At 46.9% G+C, this 18,344-nt stretch overlaps 2 protein-coding genes across 6 annotated transcripts; both read right to left on the bottom strand.

Moving 5' to 3' along the window:
* Positions 1 to 173: 173 nt before the first annotated feature.
* casc3 (casc3 exon junction complex subunit) lies at positions 174 to 5,939 on the bottom strand. 2 transcript variants are annotated; one of them, XM_069709161.1, is made up of 12 exons: positions 5,745 to 5,939; positions 4,731 to 4,761; positions 4,512 to 4,567; positions 4,142 to 4,429; positions 3,869 to 4,017; positions 3,617 to 3,790; positions 2,662 to 3,521; positions 2,237 to 2,443; positions 1,678 to 1,776; positions 1,430 to 1,596; positions 1,060 to 1,266; positions 174 to 912 (listed from the first exon to the last, which is right to left on the bottom strand). In XM_069709161.1, the coding sequence occupies exons 1-12, from the start codon at positions 5,928 to 5,930 to the stop codon at positions 805 to 807; spliced, it is 2,532 nt and encodes an 843-aa protein (XP_069565262.1). In that variant the 5' UTR covers positions 5,931 to 5,939; the 3' UTR covers positions 174 to 804. The 2 variants fall into 2 exon arrangements, with proteins under 2 accessions (XP_069565262.1, XP_069565263.1); XM_069709162.1 differs by having other exon boundaries at positions 2,237 to 2,410.
* A 279-nt stretch (positions 5,940 to 6,218) lies between these two features.
* Positions 6,219 to 17,609, bottom strand: LOC138627022 (protein TsetseEP). Of its 4 annotated transcripts, XR_011311350.1 has the most exons (6): positions 17,213 to 17,609; positions 11,512 to 11,959; positions 10,811 to 10,910; positions 9,263 to 9,327; positions 7,894 to 8,096; positions 7,506 to 7,594 (listed from the first exon to the last, which is right to left on the bottom strand). XR_011311350.1 is itself a non-coding variant. In XM_069709067.1 (5 exons), exons 1-4 carry the CDS (start codon positions 17,492 to 17,494, stop codon positions 9,294 to 9,296), a joined length of 864 nt encoding a protein of 287 aa, XP_069565168.1. In that variant the 5' UTR covers positions 17,495 to 17,609; the 3' UTR covers positions 7,531 to 7,594; positions 9,263 to 9,293. The 4 variants fall into 4 exon arrangements, 2 of the variants coding, with proteins under 2 accessions (XP_069565167.1, XP_069565168.1); XR_011311351.1 differs by lacking the exon at positions 9,263 to 9,327 and having other exon boundaries at positions 7,513 to 7,594; XM_069709067.1 differs by lacking the exon at positions 7,894 to 8,096 and having other exon boundaries at positions 7,531 to 7,594.
* Positions 17,610 to 18,344: the final 735 nt, after the last annotated feature.

The raw sequence follows: 18,344 nt of genomic DNA, 5'->3' as shown, positions 1-18,344 counted from the left end.
ATTTCTCGGAGGAATGACCTCCCGCCGATCTATTCAAACCTTTTTCTGATCAACGGGTCACATCGCTGCTGGGAGGGGGAGTGTTGAGTTTTTAGCCACACCCCCTCGCTGTGAACCGAACATTTAGCTCCACCTGAACAGGTGAGCCATGAGGAACCACTCGGTGACGTCACTGACAGGAGGAACACTTTAATGTGACATCACAGAGCGCGTCAACAGGAAACACAACAGGAAGGAGGAACAAACATTCAAAATAAAACGTCCTGTGGCGCTCGGACTCAAAGAAAAATAGAAAACGGATCAAAGCTAAACGTTGTGTCTCCTCCTCTTCCTCATCACTACTTCCTTTAGAATCTGTTTATTTACATGTCTAGATTCTCTGTACACGCCCACCTGAACGTCACGGTGACGCCCTCAGGTGCTGCGACAGGACCACTTCTTGTTTAAACCTTCCATATTAATACTCAGAGGTCGTTTATAAACATGTAATAAACGTCCTGTTATTACAGCTGTGGCTCCGCCTCCTGAGAGCTCTATGACACGTTTATAAACATCCAGATCAACACCTGTGGACCAGGTGAGGAATGACTGGTGCCGGTACCGTGTGGACCGGGTCTAACAGAGCGTTGACCTCTGACCTCTTAACCGTTTCTACTGCTGATCAACACAGAACCTCTCGGCTCTAAAGGTTCTACCTCATCAGGGTTAGTGTTCAGGTCCGGTGGGCGGGGCCAACGTCCTCCACCCGCCGACTGCTACAGACTGAAGAAAAGAAAAGTCAGGATCCTCCAGAGACACTGAGGGTCACCTGGACAGTGTCCATCCGTCCACCTGTCTCCACCTCTGTCCCTCCCTCGTTAATGTTGGTGGTTGTTGGGGACCGCAGGTCCTCACCGACCCTCCACCCCGCTCCTAGAGAGGGACACGAGGACAAGAAGACCTGCTGAGACTCTGCACAGAAATTAACATGAAGAATCAACCTGGAGTTCCCATCTCCACCTGTAGAGGACAGTGTCTCTGTGGCATCACAGTGACCAGGTGAGACAGGGGTGGACTCACCTGTAGATTGTGGATAGTAGTGATGCTGACTGGGTGGTGGGGAGGAGGGGGGTGGGGCGGGGTCACTCGGAGGCGAAGGGCACCTCTGGAGGGGGGCTTAACGGTGACGGGCTGGGAGGTGCGGCGGGGGGGTGAAGGTTTGGGCTGAGCCTGCTGCTGCATCGTGTCGTAGTACGTCACACCTCCGTAGGTCACCTGGGCCTGACCCTGGAACACAGAACCGGGTCACAGGTAGAACCGGGTCACAGGTAGAACCGGGTCACACAGCACAACCAGGTCTCACAGGTTTACAGGGACAAACCAGATCAGTGTGAATGAAACCTGATGACATCACTTCCTGTCAGGACTGCAGTTGAGGAAGGGAACATACCTGAGGGGTGGGGTACATGGTGGGGTAGGGGAAGGTCATGACCCCTGGTGGAGGGTAGAAGGGCGGTGGCAGCAGTTGCTGTGGTTGCCCTGGCGACAGGGACACAGGCGGGCCTCCGTAGAGGGCGGGGTTTGCGATGGGGCCTCCTGATTGGTGGGGATGGAGAGCTGTGGAGGAACATAAAGGTGAGCGCCTCCTACAGGAACACTTCCAACACACTGTAAACTGAGGGAGCAGACGCCACTGACCGGGGTGGGGGAGGTGCATCTCAGGCTGGACCAGCATGCCTTGCGGCGGGATGGGGGCGGGGCCATCCCCGTGAGCATAGATTGGTCCCTGATACGACACTGAGACAGAGAGGATCAGAGGTTACTGTACAATACAACATACGTGAAGCCTGAACATCACACCACCAGGTGAGTCTGAATAACGGGTGGTGATGTCACTGGCCGATCAATATATTCTTAGTATAAAATATACACCTGAGACCATCCTCAGGTGACCTCCCTCAGGGGTGGGGTTTACCGGGGTGAGGTAGTCTCTCCCTGTGTTGATATGGCCTAGTGCTGTGGACCTGTACTGCCCCCCGCTGGTGAGCAGGAGGACTTACAAAACTGATGATGATAAGCTGCATCCAAACAAACGCTTTCTGCTGGAGCCAATCACAGCGCAGCGCTGCATGACACATCATCATCATCATCATCTGACTGGAACAGCTGTGACTTAAACAGTAAAAACTTTTCTATCCTGAAGAACCTTCAGACTTTTATTTTGAAAGAACCACTGAACAGGCTGATGATGTCTTACTGGGCTCGTAGTAGTGTCCCTCCATCACTCCCAGGTGAAGGGGCGGAGCCGGATCGGGGACCGGCCTCTGGCGCTGAGAGGAGTAGCGTTTGGCCCGGTTGGAGCCGACACCCATCTCGTCCATGCCGGAGAACTGAGGCGGAGCTCCGGGCAGGTGGAGGGGGTTGGGCAGACCTGTGGACAGACAGACAGGTGGAGACGTGTTGTCTGCAGCGGCAGCATCACTCATCAGATTCAGGTTTTCAAATGTCCAACAGTCCTTGAACTAACCGTGTCATTTCAAAATAAAGCTAAAGTGTAAAAAGGACTGAGACCACCAGTCAGAGGGTCTCTGATGTTCTGCTGCTGTTTCAATGGAGACCTGCTACAGGACCACAGAGCCCAGACTGGCCCAGTTATGAGGGATGATCAGAAGAAGGACTCACCTCTCATTTCGGAGCGGATGTAGGACGTGGGACCGGGGCTCCAGCTCTGTCCGGACAGACTGAGTCGGGCCACGTCCTGGTCCAGGTCCGTCAGTCCTCCTCCCGTCTGGCTTGGCCCGTCGCCTGCCCCTGCCCAGCCCTTCCCCCCCCCACTGCTGGGGGCGGGGGAGGAGGTGGCACCTCCGGCTGCGGCCTCCTCCACGGACGCCTGCTTGCTGCCGAGGTCGGCGGGTCGGGACCGGGTCCTACGAGCCAGCGAGTATGACTTCCTCTCCACGGGCCGCTCGGCCGGAGGAGAGGCCTCCCGATTGGTCGACGCCGGCTGGAGGGAGGGCTCCGAGGTGGAAGCAGCCAATCCGGGCGCAGATCTGTCGGCACTGCCTCGCTGCTCCTGCTGCCGTCTGGGTGAAGCAGACTGGTACCCGCCCGGCTGCGACGCTGTTGCTGTGGTAACACCACCGGAGCTCAGGTCCCGCTCATGGCCGACTGTAATGTTCTCTACGACCACGGAGGGACCGCCCCTGCCCCGCCCTCCCCTGTTGGCCCCGCCCCTCTCCCCCGACAGCTCCACCTGAGCTTTGGGGCCCAGCCGCTCTCGGGGGTGCAGCTGGGGCGCACTGGATTCATTACTCCTGTACGGGGCTGCAGGTGGGAGGTGCGCTTGGTTCAGGTGGGGGGATCTGCGGGACGGCGGTAGTCGGGAGGAGTTAGAGCTGCGCTGAGCGGACAGGGGGAGGGACGAAGGGGGAGCTCCACCTCCTCGGGTAACTCCTCCTCCTGATGAACTGTGCCATGAGCGCACCGCTCGCTCGGCTCCGCCATCCCGCCACCGCTTGTCTCTGCTGGGAGACGACGTCTGTCTGCAGGGACACACAGGAAGCTGCTGATGGACCCGCCAAAATAAAATAAGCTTTCTGTTTGTGACAGGACATGAAAGTGTGTTTGTTTACTTTACCTGGACCTGCGCTGTCTGTACGCCCTCTCTCCAGCCCCGCCACCGTTGCGGATGTCGTAGCCATACATGGCGATGAGCTCATCGCGGCTCTTCGGCGCTTGCTCCTCTTCCCTGAACTTGTCGTGCTCCCAGCGACCTTCGTCCTTCCACAACTTCCTGTTTCTTCCTTTGGGTCTGAAAGAGAGAGGCGGAGTTAAAGGGGCGGTCCGTGAGGTGACCTCACACAGCGTGATGTCATCACAGAGACGGTACCTCTCCTCCTCCTGGGCGTGGCCGCGGACATCGTGCTCGAAGAACAGACCCTTCCTGGGGATGTAGGCGGGGTTCTTCCTGTCCTCGTCATCGTCCAGCTGCTGGACACTCTTCCCCCCCACCTTCGTCTCAGGGTCATCGGTGGACTCCTGTCCAACACCACCGAAGAAGAAGAGACCACAGGAGACATGAGACACCACAGAAGAAGAGACACCAAAGTCCCATCTCTCTCTCAGCTGCCTGTGTCCTCTCTGTCTCACCGCTCTGACTCACCTGTCCGTCCCCACTCTGTCTCTCTCCGGCCAGGTTTTCTTTCTCCTCTGCTTTGCCTTCATCTTTGCTCGTCCCTCCTCCATCCACTACCTCGTCCACCACCTGGTCCACTGCCTCGTCCACTGCCTCGTCCACTATCTCGTCCACTGCCTCGTCCACTGCCTCTTCCACTGCAGCCTCCTTGTCCTCTCCCTGCGTCGGACCGTCTGCAGCAGGTTGTTTCTCGATGGCTGCCGCCGGAGCTTCTTCATCGCTGACCTGCTCGGCCTCCTCTTCCTCGTCCCCTCCCTGAGGACAGAGACATTCTCAGAGACAGCTGATGAAGAGGACAGCTGAGGAAGACGAGCACAGTCTTCTGTTCTGGTTTTACCTCCGAGTGGGAACCGTTCTCCTCTGGATCGGCACTGTCGTAGTCTGAGAGGACAGCTGGAGGACACAGAGCAGAGGATCAGAGACACACCAACAAACAAACAAACAAACAAACAAACAAACAGCTGGAGGACACTGAGCAGAGGGTCAGAGACACAAACAGATGTGTGCGGCAGCTGTTTGTCTGACAGCTGGATGAAGATGAAGATGAAGATCTTACCGTCTCCGTCTCCGACTCCGTCTTCACTCTCCTGAAACGACACAAACAAAAACATCAGTTCTACGGGAGAACATCAGGGTTCTACAGGTCTAACGGGAGAACATCAGGGTTCTACGGGAGAACATCAGGGTTCTACAGGTCTAACTGGAGAACATCAGGGTTCTACGGGAGAACATCAGGGTTCTACAGGTCTAACGGGAGAACATCAGGGTTCTACGGGAGAACATCAGGGTTCTACAGGTCTAACTGGAGAACATCAGGGTTCTACAGGTCTAACGGGAGAACATCAGGGTTCTACGGGAGAACATCAGGGTTCTACAGATCTAACTGGAGAACATCAGGGTTCTACAGGTCTAACGGGAGAACATCAGGGTTCTACAGGTCTAACGGGAGAACATCAGGGTTCCTAGGAGCTCCACCTCCTGGCTGACAGCCTCTTTAAACTCCATCATCACAGGGGCTCTTGTACTTCCGGTGTCCATGTTAACGTTTCCAACTGGCGCCTTTTCGCCTCTCCTGAACTTCCGGGACTATTTCCGTTAAAACAGTTGACGTAACTTATGAAACAGTAAATATTCAGAACTCTCTGAGCTGAACAGAACTGACGTCAGTGACGCACCGGGACCAGAACTAACGGCTAACCAACGGCTAACTAACCGTTAACCAGCTGACCGGTTCCGGAACCAGTTTCCTTCCAGCTGCCGTCGAACTGTTCAACATGTTGGACGTTGAATTTATTTTTCATTGTTTCACAGCAACGTTCGGCCCAAAGCAGGACTCTGGTCCCGGTCCAACTTTAAATCCTGGTGCCGATCCGGGCCGGTCTTGTGTCGAGGTCTGCCCCCCCCCCCCTCCCCCTCCCCCTTCCCTCAGTTAGTTTCCCTCCCGCTCCGGTTGAGTTTGGTGGTTAGGACCGGGACCAGGCCTGGTTCGGACCGGGTCCGGTCCGGGGGAAACAGACTGTGACACAACACCGGGACCGGGTGCTAACGTTAGCCGCCGCTAGCTACTCACACACTCGGACTCCACACCGCTCTTGGCCTCGGTCCGGGCCACCGCCGCCTCCACCGGTTCCGGATCTCGAGCTCGGCCTTTGTTCGCGGGGGATTTCGACCTCCCGCTGTCCGAACCCGAACCGGACTCGTCGTCGTCCTCGCTGTCCTGGGACGCGCGCCTCCTCCTTCGCCGCCGGTCCGCCATCTTAGGACTCGAATGGTTGGAACCGGAAGCGGTAAGGCATCATGGGTAATGAAGTTCTTCTTCGTCGAAATGCGAGCGCTGCGTCACACACCGCTTTTCTGTTTACCGCCACCCTGTGGCGCCTTTTTCTTCACCGGCAGTTACGTCACATAACCGTGTTATTAACGGGAGTAAACAAACAAATAAACAAACAAACAAAAAGACAAAAAACAGGACTAAAAGAGGAAGACAAAATCCGACAGTAAACAGAAAACATAATTTATAAACGTCAGAACCAAAAGTTAAGTGTTTTTATTTATTTATTATCATGAAAAAAGTCGTTACAGAAATCCTCTGAAATCCAAGTTTACATCTAATGAAGCTCGTTTAAGTGTTCCTACAAAACACAGAGAGGAAACACTACGTTACCCAGAATGCAGCACTCAGAGGTTTTTAAATTATTCTCAAGTATTAGTATGAAGAAAAAAAACATTTCAAGAATCAAGTCCAAATACTTCCAGAAGAATCTGTCATGTCATGCTTTTTTAAAATATTAAAACATTTTCAGAGAAACAAACAAATCTTTAATATTTCAGGAATTCATTTCAAAATTAAATTTATAATATTTTGAGAAAAGTGGAATATCCCAAGAAATATTAACTCAATAATTGTATTTTAAGGAAAATATTGTGAATATCCATCCATCCATTATCTATAGCCGCTTTATCCTGAACAGGGTCACGGTATAAATAAATATATACAATATTTAAATGTTTCAGTTTAATTGGATACAAAAATTTAACATTTTGAGGGGAAAAGTTGCTCCTCTGAGTCACATCAGAAAATGTTTTTATACTGTCGAATAAATCTGTAAAAAAGTGAAAATAAAAACCTTTTCAATATCTTAAAATATCCAGAAAATATCAAAGCTGCTTGTGCAAATCTTAAAATACTTTGCTCCAAATTCATAAATTTAAACGTAAATAAAAACACATTTTGGTGTTGTTGTTTACTGCTTGAAGAGATGAATCAGATAAACATAAATGTGTGTCAGTAACGAGAAAGATTGTCAGGAAACAAACTGAAGCGTTCAGAGAAACCTCAGAGTCACATGATCAGACTGACAGGAAGCTCTTAGCTTAGCATAAACACTGGAAACGAAGGGAAAAAGCTAGCCTGCTAGGAAACAAGTCACTTCCTGTCGCCTTCAAATTAAAGTTTACACTACAGAGCAGTGACAGAGGATAGACAGGAAGTGATGTCATTATAGAGACCGGACATGAAGTGATGTCATTATAGAGACTAGACAGAAAGTGATGTCATTATAGAGACCGGACATGAAGTGATGTCATTATAGAGACTAGACAGGAAGTGATATTATTATAGAGACCAGAAAGGAAGTGATGTCATTATAGAGACCAGACAAGAAGTGATGTCATTATAGAGACCGAACAGGAAGTGTAACAACAGAACAGGAAATAAAACATTTTAACAGACTTCAGCATCAAAATGTGAATGCTGAGTTACTGTCACCACGGTAACTGGTGGTGGGTGGAGTCTCTTCAGTGTTTCAGAGAGAGTAGAGCTTCAGCTGCTCCTCCATGTCTCCCTCCGTCACCTCTCCCAGCGCCTCCTGGTTCTCCCTCAGCAGCAGGAAGATGGCCGCCAGCTGTTCCTGTTGCACCCTGGGAAATCAGCCGCGCGCACACACACACACACACACACACACACACACACACACACACACACACACAGTGTCACAGACTTCAATCTAACTTTTTAGGTCCCCACAACGTCAGTCAGACAGACACACACACACACACAATGATCTTCATCATGTGACTGATCTTCATCAGGTCTGTTCTGGTGTTTATTTAGTTTCATGCTGCTAACTGTCAGATGACCACCAGGTGGCACTGCAGCTCCTGAAGAGAAACAACTGTGGCTTCAACCATTAAAATAACGTCAATAACAACTCAATTACCCATAATCCTTCAGTGTGGAAGAGAAAGAAGGAACACGCAGACGGTTTCACACGTTTATTTCATGTTGAACAGGTGAACACTGAAGTTCAACAGGAAGCACAACACACGCTGGAGGCTCCTCCCCTTTCTGCACCGCTGGAGGCCCCTCCCCTTTCTGCACCGCTGGAGGCTCCTCCCCTTTCTCCTCTTCCTCACTGATCAGCTGCAACACAACAGAGAACAGGAGCTGAAACCAGACTGCAGCTTTTAAAACATGTTTGTGTGTTGTGTAAACAAACAAACAAAAAACCGTGGTTTTATCTGTTTACAGAAAGAAGAAAGCAGACATTATAGAAATGTATAAATATGTTCCTGAGCCAATCAAAACAGAGCTCTGACTCAGCTTGTAATTCACAGACGGTCCAGCAGAGGGCGACGTGGTGTCGTATGAACAGCAGACCCTCACCAGCATGCTGTCCTCTGCTGGTCCGTCTGTGAATTACACTTTAATAAACGGGTTCAGGCAGCACTCACCTTTCGCTCAGGTGTTAGCGTGCTAGCGGGCAGCATGCGGGGTTAGCAGGTGAGCAGCTGGACAGAAGCAGGCAGATGTGAAGAGGCCGGAGCGAAGGACCGAATGTGACCCTCCAGCAGGAGGTAGCGCAGCGGTGGCGGATCCACTTCCTGTTTACTGCTGAGTAACGACTCAGCGAAACATCACAGCACTGCGGTTCACGATGTTCAACCAAAGAACATCAAAAGTAGTAGTATTTAGAGAACGCACACGGACACGCTGCCCTCTGGTGGAGCGGCGGGGGAATTACACCTCCGGTTCTAACAATCGGAGGCAAACGTGTGTTTGTGCACTTTTGTTTTTGTTTCACGATAAAGCTTCTAAAATCTGAATCATAAAACTCATTACAAACTACATTTTTGTAAAAGTAACAAACGTCAGAGTTCAGGCTCTTTTCAAAACTGTGTATCTGACCTTTAAACTGAACCTGTCCTTTAAACTTTGAATCTGACGAGGATACAGCGTCCATTGTGTTTAATTTACTGACGTGTAAACACGATTGTGTAAGCAGCTACGTTAGCCCAAAGAAGATAAAGTTAAAATCCACTTACTCTGAACCCCTTGTGGTTTGAACTCTGTGTGGAATCAGCTGTCCACATACTTTTGGTAAGATGTTGAACAGGATGGAGCCTCGGTGGTCTCCATGACAACAGATCAACACGTGTCAGTCATCATCTTTAATTATGTTTCATCAGTCGATCCTCGCTGGGTCGGTCTAGGGGGTGTGGTTTAGGGAGGGCTTGTTTAAGGGGGCGTGGATCGAGGCGGGGCTTATGTGGGTTGGGGGTTTATATTCAGTAGGATCAGGAGCTTACCATGTCCTTCCTACCACTGTGTGTCTGCTGATTACAGAGAGGTCAGATCAGACGTGAGCTCTATCCTGAAAGATAAAGATCAGAAAACATAAAATGCTGAGTCATGCTTTTACGTTCGAGCACGGGGCGGGAAAACACACAGGAGTCCCTTCAAAATAAAACTAAGAAACAGGTGATGGAGTTCCTCTAATATAGATCCATATCGGCACAAGTTATGGATCCTTCGTTTAATAAGAACCCGAATCAAACCCGGTCTTACTGCGTTCCCTGGACGCCTGCGATTACGACTTTATCGAAACTTCAGCTTCATTCAGACTGCAGGTGAACCAGAGGATTATCAGGTCACATGTTTACGACAGACCGACCAATCAGCAGCCGGCAGTGAGGTCATCAACCATCAGTGAGGTCATCAACCATCAGTGAGGTCATTGTTGGTTTGTGAACGTTACGAAGCCTCCAGTTCAGATTCTGTCCGTCACCATCTTTGCTAGTTCGGTGCGATTTGGAGCAGGAAGTGACCATATTTGGATGAGCTAGGGGAGGAGCCAGCGGTGGATCTGACTGATCTGATCGGAAACCTGACCATACTACGTCCCGCCCACCGATAGCTTTAACCTGACTGCACCACAGGCCTGTCAATCAAACAGACACGCCCCCCCCAAAAACAGGTCTTCTTGAATCTTCTTTTCTAATGAATGAGGGATTATTTTCAGATGGACCTCCAGAAAACTAATAAGAAGGAGTGACTTTAGCTAACAACACCGAGATAACTGATGGACACATTTTATTCACTTTGGATTTGATGAGAGAAGTTGAATGGGAGTCGATGGAGCCGGAGGCTTTTTGGAGCCGACCTCTAGTGGCACTCGCTGGTATTGCAGCTGTTTGTTAACTTGAGTTCAGCTTGTTTTTAGTGAAATTAGCTTTTTGTTAGCATTGTTAGCTTGTTGTTAACTTAAGTTTAGCTGTTTGTAGTGAAATTAGCTTTTTTTTTTTTTAGCTCTGTTAGTTGCGTGTTAGCAAAAGTATGTTTGTTAACTTGAGTTTAGCTCTTTTTTGTGAAATTTGCTGTTTGTTAGCGTTGTTAGCTGGTTCTATGACTGTCACCACCGAGTTCTACCGAGACGTTTTGAGGGTTCGGAGGAAAAACATTCGCTGCAGACCACCTGAACTGTGTCGCCATGGCGACAGGGTTCTCCAACATGACCACACGCCCGCTCAGCCGCGAGGTTTTCGTCGTCACAGTTTCTACGCTGCAGAAGCTCGTCGAATCTCAAGCAAACAAACAAACCAACCAACCAACAAACAAACAAACAAACAAATAAACCAACCAACCAACCAACCAACCAACCAACAAACAAATAAATAAACCAACCAATCAATCAACAAACCAACCAACCAACCAACAAATAAATAAACCAACCAATCAATCAACAAACAAACAAACCAACCAACAAACAAACCAACCAACCAACAAACAAACAAACAAACAAACAAACCAACCAACCAACCGACCAATAAACAAACAAACAGTGTGACAGTGCTGACCTCTGCTCCTCCACCACCTCCTCCTTCGTCATCAGTGTCTCCAACTTGTTCTGCTTCTTCCCCGGAGTGAACTTCACTTTATCTTCATCTGCAGCCAAGTCTGGAACAGAAGGGGGGAGGGGAAGGGGGAGGGAGGAGGGAGGGGGAGGGGAAGGGGGGAGGGGGGAGGGGGGTTAGCATTCATAGTACCTAGTACCTATATGCTGACAATGTTAGCAGATAACTAAATACAACCAACAGTGTGCTAAACTTGTTTACATCTATAAACAGTGACTCTCCTCCACCTGTCGCTCCACCTGTTACAGATTACCCATGATCCCCCTGCAGCAGATGGCTACAGACACGCCAGAGACACACGTGAAGGACACGGACGACACGCTGATCCGTGTTTCATTGTTCTGAGTCACACACACACACACACACACACACACACACACACACACACACACACACACACACACACACACTTCTTCAGACTGAGTTTAAATAAATATAAATAATAAATAAATAATAAGAGATCGTTTAGTTCAAAAGTAATCGGAGAGACTCACATAGAAACTGTCAGCGTGTCCACTTACTCCTGAAGGTTCTTCACGTGAACCTGAGATCACGTGTCAACATGGACTCTCGCTGGTCTCCATGACAACACATTTAGACCAGTTTGGACCCGCCTGCAGCACCAACTCAGTCAGCAGTCTTACCGTTGACGGGCTCTGGTTGAGGTTCTGGTTCCGGCTCTGTAGCAGATTCAGGGCTCAGATCGGGTAAAGACTCCTCCTCTTTTGTAGGTTCTGTCACAGGAACCGCTTCAGGTACCGGCTCAGACAGAACCACGGGCTCCAGATCGGGCACTGCTACAGGTTCTGGAACGGACTCGGGCTCCGGTTCTGAGACTGCAGCTGGTTCTGGAACTGCTTCTGGCACTGGGACAGATTCTGGCTCTGGGATGGGTTCTGAGACAGAAGCTGGTTCTGGGACAGGTTCTGGCTCTGGAACAGGTTCAGGGATTGCAGGCGGTTCTGCTACTGTCTCTGGTACTTTTACTGGTTCTGGTTCTAAGACAGGTTCTGGTGCTGCAGGTGGTTCTGCTGGAGTCTCTGGTACTTTTGCTGTTTGATGGGCAGGTTCTGGTTCTGGTTCTGGGACAGCCTAGAATGAGAGAAGTAATAGCAGTGAGGATGTATGTTTATCGATGACGTCATCAAATCAATAATAATTCATTCGTGTTCGTTGAACCGGGTCGAAGTGTTTCAGGTCCATGAGGACGGGTCAGTCCAACAGGGTCCTGAAGAATCGTCTTCATTCGGATCGAACCGACACAATTATAAATTAAGAATGTGAGTATAAAAGTGACCACATGATGGTGCTGAAGCACAAACATCAGATTCAATATGTTACAGGAGCAAAGGGTTCTGTTGGGTTCTGTTGATTTATTATTTTATCACTAAAACGGTGGAGATTTTGTATTTATTATTATAACAGTAGAGATTTATTATTCATTATTATAACAGTAGAGATTTATTATTCATTATTATAACAGTAGAGATTTATTATTCATTATTATAACAGTAGGGATTTATTATTCATTATTATAACGGCGGAGCTGTTTTTTGATGCAACAGGTTTCCAGATGAAGTGAGTGTGAAAACAGCTGCGTGTAAATAACATGTGAACATGTGACCATGTGACCATGTGACCACGTGACCGTCGCTCAACAGGCGGTCTGATGGTTGATTAGCGTCAGTCGCAGCAGCTAGTTGAGGATCAGCCGCCGCCTGCTGCTGACACGCAGACAAATAAAACTGTCCCCGACAGCTCGCGGCCGGTGGACTGTGTACACGCGTGTATATTTATACATGTCTGTTAGGCTCTCAACACATGCAGCTGTCCGTGTGTTCATGAAGTGCAGAGGTCGCACATATCTGAGCTGCAGATCTGGTTTCTGTCTCATAAACATTTCACAGCTTCAGGCGGCGCTCCGGCTTCTAAAAAAAACAACAACACGTCAATAAAGTCCGAAAAGCCTCCGAGCAGGTCGGAGGTTCACACGAAGAGTTCCTCAAAACTAACAAGCTTATGGTCACGCGTCAGAAAATAACTGAACTCGGTTGTTATTATTTTTTGTTTCTACGTTTTTATTTTGTGTTTCTGCGTGTTTTTATTTTAACATGTTTTTATTTTGTGTTTCTGTGTGTTTTTATTTTTGTTTCTGTGTGTTTTTATTTTTGTTTCTGCGTGTTTTTATTTTTGTTTTGACATGTTTTTATTTTTATTTCTGTATGTTTTTATTTTGTGTTTCTGCATGTTTTTATTTTGTTTCTGCATGTTTTTATTTTGTGTTTCTGCATGTTTTTATTTTGTGTTTCTGTGTGTTTTTATTTTTGTTTCTGCATGTTTTTATTTTTGTTTCTGTGTGTTTTTATTTTTGTTTCTGCATGTTTTTATTTTTGTTTTAAATTTTTTTATTTTTGTTTCTGCATGTTTTTATTTTGTGTTTCTGCGTGTTTTCATTTTTGCTTCTAAATGTTTTTATTCTGATAATTTCCGACAGTGTTGGACATCGTAGAATAATTGAAGGAGCTCCTCCAGACACCAGAGGGCGCTGTCACTTTAAAGGATTTTTGCTGAAACTCCTGACACGACCACTAGAGGGCTCCTGACAATCAAACGTAACTGAGTCCCAATTAACCGCTGCATTAACCAAAAAAAACAAATTCAGTTCAGTTGTATTTATGAATCACAACATCAATCATCCCAGTTTTAAACTTTACAGAAAGAAACCAACAATTTAACATCTTTTAATTCAGTATCTGATAATCCGGATTTTGGATTTGCAGTTGAATAAGTATCATTAATATCCGTATTATCTGGTTAATTATGGGATTAATTATCTGGTTAATTATCTGAAGCAGAACAACGATGTTGCTGCCTGAAGGAAACTCGATGATGTCTGTATGATGTGTATTTAATTAGGAACAAGCAGCTCCGTTTCCTGCTGAATCATGAGATGATTTAATGACTCTGCATTTAGCAGCGTGACTCGGAGCCTTTGTTCCTCTCTGGAGTTTATTTTGGTGTTTCATCGCTCAGGAATTCGGAGGCCGGCGAGCAGAGCGCCGTTTAACGGGAGAGGCTGCGGTGAGGATGACGATGGCCGCTGCAGCGAGACGAAGAGGCGGCTCGCGGTTTCATACGGTCGGTCCGTCTGACAGCACCGCAGAGGTCAAAGTTCAACAGTCAAACATCTGTTTTTCTGAACACTGACTCATAACGGTATAAACAGCACTCGGGGCTATCGCCAAAGACTCTATCTGTAATACCACCGAGGACCACTAGGGGTTGTCTGTGTCATTAGATAAACTCCCTTCTGGTCCTTCTGGAAATAATTCACCATTCGTTACATATTAGGACTCTAATGCTGATATGTTTGGGGGCGGGGCTCTTTGATTGACAGGTCTGTGGTCCAGTCAGGTTTGTTGTGTCAGAGAGCGTCAGGCCTGATTGTCTGAACACTAACTCTTTGTTCTGCTGCAGCTGCCTCCGTTAACGACAGAGACACTGTCCTGTCTCCTGTCCTCCTGTCCCCTGTGGACTGACTGCAACAGTCTGTTTCTTTACAGTTATTTCCAGCTGCTCCATGAATGCACCACGGTCACAGGAGAACAGGAGAGGACAGCATGTTCCCTCTCGGACCTCAGAAAAATCAGAACCAGACCTCAGAACCATCAGAACCACCAGAACCACACCTCAGAAAAATCAGGACCAGACCTCAGAACCATCAGAACCACACCTCAGAAAAATCAGGACCAGACCTCAGAACCAACAGAACCACCAGAACCACACCTCAGAAAAATCAGGACCAGACCTCAGAACCAACACAACCAGGCAGTGAACAGTCAGAATCCTTCCAGAACCTGCTTCCTCTCTGCGGGACTGAGTAATAGTCTGTAACTCTAGAATCCGGGTTAGTACAACACGCTAAAAACATGAATGTCACGGACAGATCGGGCTTCATGTGACGGGCTGCAGGGCCGTAAATCTGAAAACGGTTCTGTTCGACTGTACGTGTGGATACAGCGTCTCCTCCTGAACAACGAGCCTCGCTGTTCCTGCAACACAGACCTCCTTTATGTTCACAAAGAACACCGATCAAATTAACAAAGAAAAATAAAACATCCCATGATGCACTGCAGCAGCTGTAAGCTGGATAACATTGTCAGAAGAGAGGAGCAGCGCCGCGACTGTCAAGATCCACATCACCATAACACAGACACAGCTGTTTATACCAGGACATGTTCAGCCACATGTGAGGCCACCGACTGCACGGGTGCAGCAACTACTGCTGCAACTACTGCAAATACTGCATCTACTGCTGCAACTACAAACAGAAGGATGTCCTGCAGTGAAGACAACAACGTGAAGACAAGAAGACAATAACGTGAAGACAAGAAGACAACAACGTGAAGATATTAAGACAACAACGTGAAGATATTAAGACAACAACGTGAAGATATTAAGACAACAACGTGACGATATTAAGACAACAACGTGAAGATATTAAAACAACAACGTGAAGATATTAAGACAACAACGTGAAGATATTAAAACAACAACGTGAAGATATTAAGACAATAACGTGAAGATATTAAGACAATAACGTGAAGATATTAAGACAACAACGTGAAGATATTAAGACAATAACGTGAAGATATTAAGACAATAACGTGAAGATATTAAGACAACAACGTGAAGATATTAAAACAACAACGTGAAGATATTAAGACAACAACGTGAAGATATTAAGACAACAACGTGAAGATATTAAGACAATAACGTGAAGATATTAAGACAATAACGTGAAGATATTAAGACAACAACGTGAAGATATTAAGACAATAACGTGAAGATATTAAGACAATAACGTGAAGATATTAAGACAATAACGTGAAGATATTAAAACAACAACGTGAAGATATTAAGACAACAACGTGAAGATATTAAAACAATAACATGAAGATATTAAGACAACGTGAAGATATTAAGACAATAATGTGAAGATATTAAAACAATAACATGAAGATATTAAAACAATAACGTGAAGATATTAAGACAATAATGTGAAGACACCAACATGTTGATCAGAATCAAATAGAATCAGCTGTCTCTCTATCGATCTGCTGATTCAGCAGGAAGTAAAAACACAGCTGACCTCAGACCTCCATCTCTCCTCAGACATGTGACACCGACATGGGTGTAAATATAGGATCCATGTTTGGCACCATATTTAGAAGCTGCATCGCTGTGTTGCATGTTACAGCTGCAGGAGCACATTCCTGCTTTTTAAGAGGCAGGAGAAAGGTCCAATTGGACCTCGACCATCACATGGTCCTGGACCCTGACAGTCTGGACAGTCCTGGACTCTGACGGTCCAGCATCCTGACAGTCCTGGTCCTGACAGTCCCGGTCCCTAATGGAACTGGACCCTCACATGGTCTTAAACCCTGACAGTCACATGGTCCTGGACGCTGACAGTCCTGTACCCTCATATGGTCCTGGACCCTCATCCAGTCCTGGTCCCTGACGGTCCTGGACCCTGACGGTGGTGCATCAGCCGTTCACGACACAAACTTCAGGTTCCAACGAACATCCTCCGTCGATCAGGAGACGAGTGAAAAATCATTGATTATTTCTGTTAATTTATCGATCGATTGTTTTGTTTCCAGACTAAGCCGACGTCCAATCAGCTGCCACGAAACAAACGTTTCTCAAAGAAAACATCGAATCACGTTGACGAATAAAAACAGGAGGTATTTCTGATTTTAAAAGAAGTCATGTGACAATGGATTGAGCAATAGATCAGTTGGAGTTTATAAATATAAACGGAAGCCAAGTTCATTGATTGGCAGAAAGTTAATCATAGTGACGTCAGGGAGGAGCCACCTCAACGCTCGCCACCTGCTGACAAGTCGCTGTACTGCAGCTCTGATCAATCAGTTTGATTTGATTTTTTTAAAAAGTTGTTTATTTGATGATAACGTGACTTTTAGATCAGTCCGACAGTTATTGATAAATCAGTTGCTGCTTAAATAAAATGTCTGCAGGATGTGATCACACAGAGGAGACGCCTTCAAAATAAAAAATAATCCAACATTATTCTACTTGTTATTAATAAAATGGTTTATGTTGTTTACTGATCGTCTTCAACACACTTTTCTGTCCAGATCAATAAATTAGTTTCATCTGCCGGAGACAAAAAAATAAATAAATAAAGTAATAAATATTATAACTAGTACATGTATAAAACGATTAAAGTTGTGGCAGCTTGAAATCAGCCGTGACGTCCTTATCCTATATCTTAAACACCTGATCAAACCGATCGAAGACAGAATCGACCCGTCTCACCTGAACTTTGGACACCGGGACCTCCTGGAGCTTCTCCGCGGCTCCGACGTCCTTTATAGTCGGGGCAGGGGGCTCCGGCCGCGGGGAGGTTGCCGGCTCCACCCGGGGAACTCCCAGAGCTCTGGACGGAGGCACATCTTCTCCGTAGCCGACTTTGGGCTGCTTCTTCCCGGCAGAGGAGGAGGAGGCGTCGGGCTTCTTACTGAGGAGCGACGAGGCGAAATAAATGGCCACGACGGTGAAGAGGACGGCGGGGATGACGACGGCCGGGTCCAGGTCCATGATGGAGACGGAGCGGAAGCAGACTTTCAAAGTTAAAGGGCGACTTCAGAGGCGTGTTTGTCGGGCTGCGGTCACACACACACTGAACAGCTTCCAGCCGTTGCACACTATCTCACCCCGACACACACACACACACACACCCACACACTGAAGGGGGGGGGGCACCACATCCGGACTGGCTTCAAAATAAAACAACTTAAGGAACGCAGGGATACTTTTAAAAATAAAACACCTAAAAAAAACAACAACAATTTAAAGTGAATTTGGGCTGGATTTCAAAATAAAATGTAGGAATTTAGAATTACTTTGCAAAAGAAAAGGCTGGTATTTAAGGGTTAGTTTTAAAAATAAAAGGCCCCAAAAACAGAATACACAGGCATTTACAGTTAGTTTTCAAAATAAAAGCAGGCATTTAGGGCTAGTTATCAAAATGAAACATAAACAGGATATAAAGGCATTTACAGTTGATTTTCAAAATAAAAAGCAGGGACTTGGGGTTAGTTTTCAACATAAAACACATCACAATTACAACACAAGATCATTTAGAATTAGTTTTCAAAGTAAAATACATCACAAACAGGATTAATATAGAGTTAGCTTTCAAAATAAAAGCCCCTAAAAACAGAGATTTTAGCTTTAGTTGGTAAAAAAAACAATGTTTTTAATTCCTATTAATCTTGATTTAGTATTTGATGGTTGACTGAACAGAAATATTCCAGTGAGCTGACTGTTATTGTCTCAACATTATGACATCATCTTACAATCAGTAAATTTAAAGTGTAATAAATTTAATACGGCGCTCTAACGGACTAATCAGATCGATCGATGACAAACACAACGGTCACAGGTG

Source organism: Brachyistius frenatus, unplaced genomic scaffold (assembly GCF_029030835.1).
Source record: "Brachyistius frenatus isolate BFR_SWC_R1_liver_20210118 unplaced genomic scaffold, ASM2903083v1 Contig_80, whole genome shotgun sequence".
Classification (NCBI taxonomy): domain Eukaryota; kingdom Metazoa; phylum Chordata; class Actinopteri; family Embiotocidae; genus Brachyistius; species Brachyistius frenatus.
Note: the sequence above shows the minus strand (reverse complement) of the source record. Positions and strands in the feature narration are given on the sequence as shown.